The 12,270-nt window shown below is 42.4% G+C and overlaps 1 protein-coding gene across 1 annotated transcript in view; it reads left to right on the top strand.

Annotated features, from left to right (window-relative positions):
• The window catches only part of FAM177A1 (family with sequence similarity 177 member A1), a 57,142-nt gene that overhangs the window by 35,340 nt on the left and 9,532 nt on the right, over window positions 1–12,270 (top strand). Inside the window, exon 3 of the mRNA XM_068253863.1 lies at window positions 11,401–11,467. Within this exon, the coding sequence (XP_068109964.1) occupies window positions 11,401–11,467 (67 nt within the window). The remainder of the gene's footprint in view (window positions 1–11,400; window positions 11,468–12,270) is intronic.

The following is a 12,270-nucleotide window of genomic DNA, read 5'->3' as shown; positions in this document are numbered from 1 at the left end:
TGATTATTTCAGTCCATTAGATCAGAGGCATAGCTATGTATGGGCAAGTGGAGACTGGGTGCTGCACTGTGAGGGCACTCAGCACTGCTGCTGCACCCCCATGCGCATGAGAGGTGGCTCACTGGCTGTCCAAAGTGCCCCTGCAGAGGAGTGCAGAAGCGTTAACAGCAGCAGAAAAAGCAGGGCACATCTGGCTAAAGGGGAGTGCATCTAGCTATTAACCACCCTGGCGTTCTATTTAAATTGCCAGGGTGGCGGCAGCAGGGTCTTTTGCATGTCATTTTTTTTTTCCATGCTGCCAACTAAAAGTTGGCAGAATGATAGCCCACTAGAGGGCGCACATGGTGCACCCTTCTGATCGCTTTCGGCGATCACAATTAAGAAATCCCGCGGAGAGCGGGATTTCTTGTTGGGCTTACCCCGTCGCCATGGCGACGATCGGGATGATGTCCTGACGTCAGACGCCTAAGATCCAGCCCTTTGCGCTGCCTGAAAGTGTTTGGTCCAGGTAGCGCAGGGCTCTAGCGGGGGGGGGCCTTCCGCCTCTGCGTGTGGGCAAAGTGCTAGCTGCGTGTGGCACAGTTTATTTCAAGTAAATCGGCCCAGCAGGGCCAGAGATATCAGCCTCGGCGGCTATGGATGAGCTGAGCTCGTCCATACCGCCAAGAAGGTTAATAGGGGGCACATTTGGCTATTTAAAAGGGGGGCACATCAGGCTATCTGAATGGGGAAGGGGGCACATTTGGCTATCTAAACGGAGGGAGGGGGAGGGGCAGATATAGCCATCTTAACAGAATTTGTACATTTGACTCCACCCATGACCACAGTCACATTATGATGCATGGCCACACCCATAGGGGGGGGGGGGTGGCGCAAAAACTGTCATTGTTCCCGGGTGCTGAAAACCCAAGCTACGCCTCTGCATTAGATTAGGAAAAAGTAAAGGCATGTATGACTGTACCTATAAACAATCATACCATAGACCTCCTCACTGACCAGTGCAACCAGTCCTGCTGATTTTGGCCAATGACTCGCTTATATGGACACCAACAGACAGTAAGGCACTTATTCATGCAATTTCTTGCGATTTTCCAAGTTTTTACAATTTCGCATTTTGAAATATTTCGGTTTTGTCTTTTGAATTACTTCCTCTGCAATCCCACATTTTTGTTCGTGCTAGTTATGCAATTTTTTTTCCCCCCGATTGTGATTTTGTTTTTTTATGCATACCAATGAAGTTAATTTACATGAGAATGTACGGTATCTACTTAACTTCAAAATCTGATATGATTTTTCTGCATTTTCATTGATTTACATTAAATGCTAATCACACATCGGACCCAGTAAAAAGCAACACTGCAGCATGATTTAAAAATGCAGTAAAATATAACGCACACAAATAAACCCGCAGGTCAAATGCAATGCTGCCTTTAAAATAATGTGCAATGAACGTGAAATCGCAATTCCATACAACACAAGCAAAATTAAATAAGTGTATGAACGGGGCCTAACTTATTTTCTTGAGCCACAACTCTTGGTTTAAACACAAGTGAGCAGAGGTGTTTCAGATAAGAAGCTAGGCAGGGAATTAAATGGAAGAGGTGGAATATATTATAGATAAAAAGAACTCCCACTGTTTGGCACTGACTACTAAAGGGCCAGTGCTCCTAAGGTATGTGATAACTCCAAATCATAACAGCAGAAAAAGTTTTGCAAGTTTTGAATGCAGGATTAGCATCTTTATCACTTAACCATTTAGGGACAATGTAACGCATTAAAACGTCATGTTCGCCGCTATTAATGGCAACAGGACGTTTTAATAAGTTACATTGTAACTCTGCTGCTGTGTGCGAGCGGGCGCGCTCCCGCTGCGCGCGCACGTCGGGTCCCGCGGCTTGGTGATTGGACCAGGGAATCACATGGTCCCTGGGCCAATCAAGTGCCAGTAACAAGGCAGATCATTGTTACAAGCCAGTAACAATGATCTGTCCTGTAGTGTCTGTAAACAAAGTTGCTTTCTCCCTCCCAGCTCATCTGTCACCTCAGACTGCTGTCAATCAGCATTCAGAGGTGACAGGAGCTGTGAGGGAGAAAGACTGTGATTGTGGTAGGATTTTTATATTTTTAAATAAAATTTTATCCCCATACTTTTTTATTAACCCCTTATCCTCCCCCTCCTTTGCCATTTACTGATTTTCTGTTTTATTTTAGTACTTTTTAGTACTTCTTAGTACTTTTCTGTACTTCTTCACCCCTCTTTTACCCTTTCTCTGATATTTCTATCTATACTTTCTTTCTATCTATATCCTTTTTTTCATCTTCATAAAAAAAAATAAAAAAAAAAATAAAAAAAAAATCTTTCTGTTATTGATCAATTGCTCGGTTGATCGATCGATCTGTCTGTCTATCCCATCCATCCATCCCATCCATCCATCCCATCCATCCATCCCATCCATCCATCCATCCATCCCTCCCTCCCATCCATCCATCCATCTATCTATCTATCTATCTATCTATCCCCTTTGCTTACTATGGCGAGGAGACTGTATTCTGTTGAGGAGGCAGCCGCCTTCCTCCAGCAGAGCAGCAGCAGTGGGGACGATTCAGGGAGCGAATGGCACCCAACGAGCAGCAGCTCTGAGTCAGATTCTGACAGTTCAGAGAGCGTTGGGCAGCCATCTCGCCGCTTCAGGAGGGATGATGAGTCCACTGGTGAGGGCCCTTCAGAATCCACCGCAGGGGGCTCGGTGGGTAGCACAGCTGCAGCTAGCAGCACAGGCCAGAGGGGAACCACTGTCCAGGGCCCTTCAGATGCCACCGCAGGGGGCTCAGTGGGTAGCACTGCTGCAGCTAGCAGCAGAGGCCGAAGGGGAGCCAGGCAAAGGCAGGTACGCCCACCGGTACCTGAGGACATAATTCGGGGCACCTGGTCACCCGCTAACCTTGTAGCACCCAACATCCCGCCTTTTACAGGGGCAAGCGAAATATTAGTGCCCACTGACAACTTCGGGCCTGCTGACTTCTTCCAGCTCTTTGTGGGTGATGATTTGCTGCAGCACATTGTGGAGCAAACTAATTTGTTTGCGCAGCAGTATATTGCGCAGAAGCCCACCTGCTATTTGGCTGAGAAATGGGAGCCCACCACCATACCTGAGCTAAAGGTGTTTCTGGCCCTAACACTACACATGGGCATACTCCAACAGCCAGAAATAAGACTGTACTGGTCTAAGGACTTTATGCACGCAACACCCCTGTTTCCAGCTTCCATGAGCAGGCAGCGCTATGAGGCTCTTATGAAGTGCCTGCACTTTGCCGACAATTCGGACAATGTCCCCAAAGGTGATCCTGGACATGACAAGCTTTTTAAGCTGAGGCCCATCCTCACCCACCTCAGTACAAAATTTAGCGAGGTGTACACCCCAGAGAGAGAGGTTGCAGTGGATGAATCCCTCCTACCCTTCCATGGCAGATTAGGGATAAAACAATACATTCCAAGTAAGGCTGCCAAGTATGGGATAAAATTTTATAAACTATGTGAGAGCAGCACTGGCTACACCTATTCTTTTTTCCTGTATGAGGGCAAAGATAGCCATTTGCAACCAGCTGGGTGCCCACCATACATGCCAACCAGTGGGAAAATTGTGGTGGAACTAGCCAACCCACTCCTCCACCAAGGCTATCATTTGTACGTGGATAACTTCTACACCAGCATTCCCCTTTTCAAATTTTTATATTCTGCAGAGACTGGTGCCTGTGGGACAGTGAGGCCAAACCGCAAAGGCCTCCCACCACAGGTGGTTAATAAAAAATTATCGAAAGGGGAAACACACAGTCTCAGAAGTGGTGAGCTCCTGGCTATAAAATTCAGGGACAAGAGAGACGTCATGGTCCTGACTTCAATTCATAATGAAGAAGTGGTTCCTGTCACAACCTCCAGAGAGCGGATCGAGAAGCCAATGGCATTGGTCGACTACACAAAAAATATGGGTGCGGTGGATCTTGCGGACCAAATGCTCTCCTACTACTTTTTAAAAAAAAAAAAGAGGGCCTGGTACAAAAAAGTTTTTTTTTACCTCCTGCAGATGGCCATGCACAACGCATTTGTGCTTTATAAAAAGAAATGCCACGGTGACAGCTACCTCCCGTTTATGCGACAAGCTTTAAGATCGCTGATCAATGAAAGCGTACACCTTATGGAGGAATTCAATCCAATGCAACTGGATGGAGCAGTTCGCCTAAGGGGAAAACATTTTCCTGCCCTGATCCCCCCGAACCCAATTAAGGCGAAGCCACAGAAGCGATGCCGGGTGTGCACCAAGCACAAGAGGCGGAAAGACAGCAGATACCACTGCCCAAAGTGCCCCTCACAGCCGGGACTCTGCGTTGCCGGCTGCTTTGAGGCATACCATACCCTCAGCAGCTATTAGACTTTTTTTTTTTTTTTTTTCCTTCTTCATTACCCTAAATTTTCACTGGACTTTTTCCTCTCTACTTTTATTTGCCACTTACTGTCCCTCAAAGGAGCTCACAATTACCACTAGTTAACATTACCACCTTTTTTGGGGATGTGGGAGGAAACCCAGAAGCTTAGAGGAAACCCAAGACTCCTACAACCTGCAAATAGTTTTTTTCCCATTTGGACTTGCTGCTGCAAGGCGAGAGTGTTTGCCACAGGACTTTACTCTGCAGACCACCCCCCATCTTCTGACCACTGGCTTGCCTTGGCGTATGACCTCTGGCCTTTCTCCATCCTGCTAGACCTGCAATGGTGAGTTCCAATGTATCTGTCATTCATGTTATGTATAGTGATTTAGGCCTCACTTAAATTATTCTATTTGCAACGGAGTAGGCCTGAGTCTCTAGTTTTCAGAATGGTAACATTTGTGTCTTTTATTGAATGGTCTTACACTCCTGGGGCTTTGAGAAGAAAGAATTACATTGTTGCATTTGGTAAAAAAGGGCCTTAAAAAGTACATTGGCGCTGCTCATGATTAACAGTGTATTATGTGGCCAAAACACTATCTGATGATGTGTGTAGGGTATCATTTTAACCGTGACAAGCAAGAGAAGAGAATTTGGGGTGTTTGAGAGATTATGCATATGTCATTTGAATTGTTGTTGTGTGCCAAAGTAAAAAAAACTGTCAAAAAATACAATTTTCTAAGTTGCGGTGCAATTTCAGCAAAACCGTACAAGTGCAAATGTTACAAAATATGTATATTTGGGTAGGTCTGGTTCTCTAGTTTTCAGAATGGTATCATTTATGACCTATATCAAATGTTCTGAGACACCAGGGGTTTTTCTAGGAAAGTATGACTGTATTGTTTCTGGTGCAAAAAATGGCCTTGAAAAATACATTGGCGCTGCTCATGATTAACAGTGTATTATGTGGCCAAAACATTATCTGATGATGTGTATAGGGTATCATTTTAACCGTGACAAGCAAGAGAAGAGAATTTGGGGTGTTTGAGAGATCATGCATATGTCATTTGAATTGTTTTTTCATGCCAAAGTAAAGAAAACTGTAAAAAAAAAAACATTTTCAAAGTTACGGTGCAATTTCATCAAAACCGCAAAAGTGCAAATGTTACAAAATATGTATATTTGGGTAGGTCTGGTTCTCTAGTTTTCAGAATGGTATCATTTATGACCTATATCAAATGTTCTGAGACACCAGGGGTTTTTCTAGGAAAGTATGACTGTATTGTTTCTGGTGCAAAAAATGGCCTTGAAAAATACATTGGCGCTGCTCATGATTAACAGTGTATTATGTGGCCAAAACATTATCTGATGATGTGTATAGGGTATCATTTTAACCGTGACAAGCAAGAGAAGATAATTTGGGGTGTTTGAGAGATCATGCATATGTCATTTGAATTGTTTTTTCATGCCAAAGTAAAGAAAACTGTAAAAAAAAAACATTTTCAAAGTTACGGTGCAATTTCATCAAAACCGCAAAAGTGCAAATGTTACAAAATATGTATATTTGGGTAGGTCTGGTTCTCTAGTTTTCAGAATGGTATCATTTATGACCTATATCAAATGTTCTGAGACACCAGGGGTTTTTCTAGGAAAGTATGACTGTATTGTTTCTGGTGCAAAAATTGGCCTTGAAAAATACATTGGCGCTGCTCATGATTAACAGTGTATTATGTGGCCAAAACACTATCTGATGATGTGTATAGGGTATCATTTTAACCGTGACAAGCAAGAGAAGATAATTTGGGGTGTTTGAGAGATTATGCATATGTCATTTGATTTTTGTTTTTTGGCAAACTGAATGAGAAGCAATAAAACTGTTATTTCCATATACTCTGTACCAAAATAAAACACTTGTAAAAAACACCAAAAGTGACAGAATTGAAAACCGAATGCATAAATAGTTACCTTAGGGACTCAGCTTTTAAAATATATATGCTATGAGGGTGAACTACTGTTATATTTGCAAATAAGGGCTTGAATTCATTGGTAGTATGCAATGAGAAAACAAAAAACACAACATAGGAAAAATACACCTTTATTTCCAAATAATATATTGTCACCATACTTTGCACTAGGGACATAATTTATATATTGTGACAACCAGGACAAATAGGCAGATAAAATGTGTGTGTTTTATGCACATTAGCAGTGTTTATTTTAAAACTATAGGGGATGAAAATGGAGAAATTGTGTATTTTTTCATTTTTTTCCTTGTTTTTCCCTTTAAAATGCATAAAAAGAAAAGGTATTACTGAAAATAAATATCGCCTCCAAAAAGCCTATTTAGCGGCAATAAAAACAAGGTATTGATCAATTTGCTGTGATACGTAGTGAAAAAGTTATTGGTGAATGAAAGGGAGGAGCGCTGAAAGGTGAAAATTGCTCTGGTCCGTTAGGGTAAAAACCCTTGGGGGTGAACTGGTTAATACACTCAGACCAGTTGCTGTTGAAATTGAAATTACACACTCCTAGGAGTTCTGGTTCACTATGATCCTGCCGGGCAATCTGCAACTCTTATTAACTTACCTAATCAATGGAATAAAATACAGTAACATATTTTTTTTTAAAAAAGAACACATCAAAAAAGCATGTAAAAACATGTGTCTATTGAGTTACATTATGTGTGTTTTACTTGCATTTTTGAAAAGAATGCAGCAAGTTGTGCGTTTTCAAAAGAGCACAATGTAAAATGCACATATAGCAATTCTACTTGCGGCCCATAGACTTGTATTACAGTAGTACATAGACTAGCGTTTCTGCCTATGTTCCCTGCCTCAGGGATGTGGCCGACACGAGGGCTATGTGCTGGGGCTGTGTGCTCACACTAGTCTTTTCTCTTAGATCTCACACACATGAAATGCAGGACTGCATGTTTGTTTCTATTTTTCAAGTCATGCTCACTCATCTGACTGCTATAATTTGCATATTACAGGGCTTTGTTTACATAGCTACATGAGATGTGCTTTTTGAGAGGAGAAGTCTAGGAAGAAAAACACTGTAATTAAATACTGTATCCAGAGACATTAAGAAAACAGATAACATGATGCAATCCTGTCACATGGTTTTAAAGGTCGCAGTGACAGATTTCCCTGCGCGTACTGCCACTACCTGCCAAGTCGGCCAACCAACCAGGGATAAATGTCTGCACAGGCTTGTCAACAAATTAAAACTAACACAACTTTTTTTTTTCCTGAGAATTTGGTTTGGGGTTGGGGTTTAGTCCCACTAAACCTGCATGGAAAGATATAAAAAATACATGCATTTTCCTTGAAATTTTGTGCATTTGTCATGTAGTTGAGGTACAGTGCAAATGACGGTGATTGAACTGCATGCTTTTTTCCTTTTAAAAAAGTGTGCAGCAGTATGTTTGTGTTGCGGCAAGGGGTTGAATGTGTTTCAGTGAAGAACTGTGTGCACTAGCGATTCTCTCTGGATCAGCAAATGCCTACAATTATTAATTACATTTTTGATTGGACTGAGAGCCTGAAAAGTAGTTAAAGCAAGTGTCATAACAAGCTATTATGATACCAGCACTATTTTTGTGTGTACTATAGACCCGAGGAAGCGGGTAAAGCCTGCGATACGCATTGTCACCTACTTTTGTGCAATAACATTTTTGAACTCCTACAAAGTAATTTGGCTATTGTTCTTCAGGAGAGGTAAGCTAACTACTACTACTCTCCTTTTTAAAGTAATTTTAGTTTTATATATTTTGGGAGCCTTCATTGTTTTCTTTTTAAAGTGAATCTGAAGCCACAAAAAAACAGATACTTACCGAAGGAGAGGGAAGGCTCTGGGTCCTGTATTGCCTTCCTGTTCCTCTCCTCATCCTCTCTTTCCCCCCGCAGGCTCCTCCATTCAAATCTCCTGCTACGGGATGCTTCAGAAGCCCAAGTGCTCCCAAACACAGGCAGTATTGCGCATGCGTGAGTGCGCAGTATGGAGTGGCCTGTCTTTGGGAGCTCGAGTGCTCCTGAAGACTTACAAAGCCCGATTGGAGACTACCAACGGGGGGGGGGGGGGGGGGGTAAGTATCTGGTTTTTTGGCTTCAGACTCCCTTTAAGTATGTATTTTTGTGTACAAATGCACTATTAAGTGTGAAGAATATAGTAAGTGAATGTAAGACCCCCGGAAGGGAAATTCTTAATGCCTCACTTAAGGCACTAATGTTTCCCTGTGTTACACTCCATTACAGTAGATTATAGATTTTCACCAGCACACAGGCTGTCATAAAGTTACATTAGTTATGTTAATTAGAATAGATAGGTAATATAATTTTTTACCCACCCTGTTTTAAAAGAACAGGCAAATGTTTGTGATTCATGGGGGCTTCCATCTTTGTCATGGGGCAGCCATCTTTTTGGTTGAAAGGAGGTGACAAGGAGCAGGAGACACAGTTCCAACTGTCCTGTGTCCTGATATCCCCTCCCAGCTGCACACGCTAGGCTTCAAATGTCAAATTTAAAATGTAAAAAAAAAAAATGTGCACCAAAACAGCAGAACTAGAGCAACAACATCAGAAATCCCATCATGCTTTGCACAGCCTCAGGGGAAAAAAGCCCGGGCAGTTTTCTTCTGTGCAGCTAAAAATGAGGCTTGGATAAGAGAAATAAAGTTCTGATGCTGTGAAACTGTTAAAGAAACACCAAGCCTTTTCAGTGCTGCTGAGTCGATTTTTAGTCTGGAGGTTCACTTTAACTATTAGTCAAAGATAACATAATTGAACACAAAATGCAGTTTTAAATAATGTTTTTTTAATATTTAGTGAGGAAAAAAAACTGCAAATCTACATGGCCATGTGTGAAAAAGTGATTGCCCCCCTTGTTAAATAACTTAACTGTGGTTTATCACACCTGAGTTCAATTTCTGTAGTCACCCCCATGCCTGATTACTGCCACACCTGTTTCAATCAAGAAATCACTTAAATAGGAGCTGACACACAGAAGTAGACCAAAAGCACCTCAAAAGCTAGACATCATGCCAAGATCCAAAGAAATTCAGGAACAAATGAGAACAAAAGTACTGTAATTGAGATCTATCAGTCTGGTAAAGGTTATAAAGCCATTTCTAAAGGGTTGGGACTCCAGTGAACCACAGTGAGAGCCATTATCCACAAATGGCATAAACATGGAACAGTGATGAACCTTCCCAGGAGTGGCCGGTCGACCAATATTACCCCAAGAGCGCAGAGAAAACTCATCCGAGAGGCCACAAAAGACCCCAGGACAACATCTAAAGAACTGCAGGCCTCACTTGCCTCAATTAAGGTCAATGTTCACGACTCTACCATAAGAAAGAGACTGGGCAAAAACGGCCTGCATGGCAGATATCCAAGGCGCAAACCACTTTTAAGCAAAAAGAACATTAAAGAGAACCCGAGGTGTGTTTAAAGAATATTATCTGCATACAGAGGCTGGATCTACCTATACAGCCCAGCCTCTGTTGCTATCCCAAACCCCACTAAGGTCCCCCTGCACTCTGCAATCCCTCATAAATCACAGCCGTGCTGTGAGGCTGTGTTTACATCTGTAGTGTCAGTCTCAGCTGCTCCCCCGCCTCCTGCATAGCTGCGGTCCCTGCCCCCGTCGCTTCCCTCCAATCAGCAGGGAGGGAAGGGATGCAGGCGGGGACTGGAGTTCTGCAGGAGGCGGGGAGAGCAGCAGACTGACACTATAGAGATAAACACAGCCAGCTCTGACAAGCTGTTTGTCAGCAGCATGGCTGTGATTTATGAGGGATTGCAGAGTGCAGGGGGACCTTAGGGGGGTTTGGGATAGCAACAGAGGCTGGGCTGTATAGGCAGATCCAGCCTCTGTATGCAGATAAAATTCTTCAAACCCACCTCGGGTTCTCTTTAAGGCTCGTCTCAATTTTGCTAAAAAAAACATCTCAATGATTGCCAAGACTTTTGGGAAAATACCTTGTGGACTGACGAGACAAAAGTTGAACTTTTTGGAAGCTGCGTGTCCAGTTACATCTGGCATAGAAGTAACACAGCATTTCAGCAAAAGAACATCATACCAAGAGTAAAATATGGTGGTGGTAGTGTGATGGTCTGGGGTTGTTTTGCTGCTTCAGGACCTGGAAGGCTTGCTGTGATAGATGGAACCATGAATTCTACTGTCTACCAAAAAATCCTGAAGGAGAATGTCCGGCCATCTGTTCGTCAACTCAAGCTGAAGCGATCTTGGGTGCTGCAGCAGGTCAATGACCCAAAACAAACCAGCAAATCCATCTCTGAATGGCTGAAGAAAAACAAAATGAAGACTTTGGAGTGGCCTAGTCAAAGTCCTGACCTGAATCCTATTGAGATGTTGTGGCATGACCTTAAAAAGGTGGTTCATGCTGGAAAAGCCTCAAATAAAGCTGAATTACAACAATTCTGCAAACATGAGTGGACCAAAATTCCTCCAGAGCGCTGTAAAAGACTTGTTGCAAGTTATCGCAAACGCTTGATTGCAGTTGTTGCTGCTAAGGGTGGCCCAACCCCTTATTAGGTTCAGGGGGCAATTTCTTTTTCACACAGCTCCATGTAGGTTTTGAGTTTTTTTTCTTGCTAAATAATAAAAAACCATCATTTAAAACTGCATTTTGTGTTCAATTATGTTATCTTTGAGTAATAGTTAACGGTTTTTGATGAGCAGAAACATTTAAGTGTGACAAACATGCAAAAGAATAAGAAATCAGGAAGGGGGCAAATAGTTTTTCACACCACTGTATGTGCAAGTTAGTCCATAGCAATTAATGTCAGCCTCCATAGCTTTTTCATTTAACATACTGTACCCTAAAACACAATGGAACATGCACTCAATGCTGTATAGAATGCATAATAACGATACAAGTAGTTTTCAGTTTTCTTGTGCTATAAAATAAATCTTGTTTTTAATCTAAGATTTTTGTTTTCTTCTTCCTTTTAGTCAAAGTTAACCTGGGGTCCATATCTGTGGTTTTATATGCTGAGAGTGGCAACATCAACATTGTCAGGTATTGTTGTGTCATCATCATTCCCATCATACAGTTCCAGTAATGAAAGTGATGCAGATTGGGAATTCAGTCTGCCATGATAAAGGTGCTTCATGCAACATGGCACCTGAACCAAAACATTAGGCTAGAGCTCCGCTTTTTGAAAAGTCTACAGAATATCAAATTGCATGTGATCCTGCAAATAAGGAAATTTTTATTTGGACTAATGATTTCCATTTCTCATGCCCTCTGTGTAGTAGGATTTCTGGTTAAATTATCACCCCACTGTGACTATTTTTAAAAGAAACATGAACTTAGAGGAAAATTAACATGAACCTGAGTCACACTGCAGGCATACCACCCTCACCATTTCTTGTTAAAACAGAGAGTGGTCACATGGGTCCTGTCTACACAAGCAGCAGACATAGCCACACCCCCTGCCTGTCTACCTGACCTTACAGCAGTCTCAACATTCATGTTTGATAGGCTTAAAGAGAATCTGTACTGTCCGATTTGTAAAATAAAAACATACCAATCGAGTCACTGTGATTCACTGGATCCCTCTTTGCTGTTTCTGCCGCTCCCCGCCGCGATCCTGGCTTTTAATCGTCCAGTTTAGGCAGTGTGCACAGACAAAAAACACGGCTGCTAACCAGGAACTGATGTTTGTTTGCGTGCGTGCGTGCGCGTACGTACGTACGCAGTACATACATACATACATTTTAGAAGAAGAGCGGGGGAGAGGGGGGATAATAATAATAAAGATGCACCCAGAGGTACTGTATATAAAATTAGATTAAAAACGACTAAAAGAAGAGAAAGGA

The sequence above is a fragment of the Hyperolius riggenbachi genome, chromosome 9 (assembly GCF_040937935.1).
Source record: "Hyperolius riggenbachi isolate aHypRig1 chromosome 9, aHypRig1.pri, whole genome shotgun sequence".
NCBI lineage: Eukaryota > Metazoa > Chordata > Amphibia > Anura > Hyperoliidae > Hyperolius > Hyperolius riggenbachi.
The sequence above is the reverse complement of the archived record's forward strand: the minus strand, read 5'-3'. Positions and strand labels throughout refer to the sequence as shown.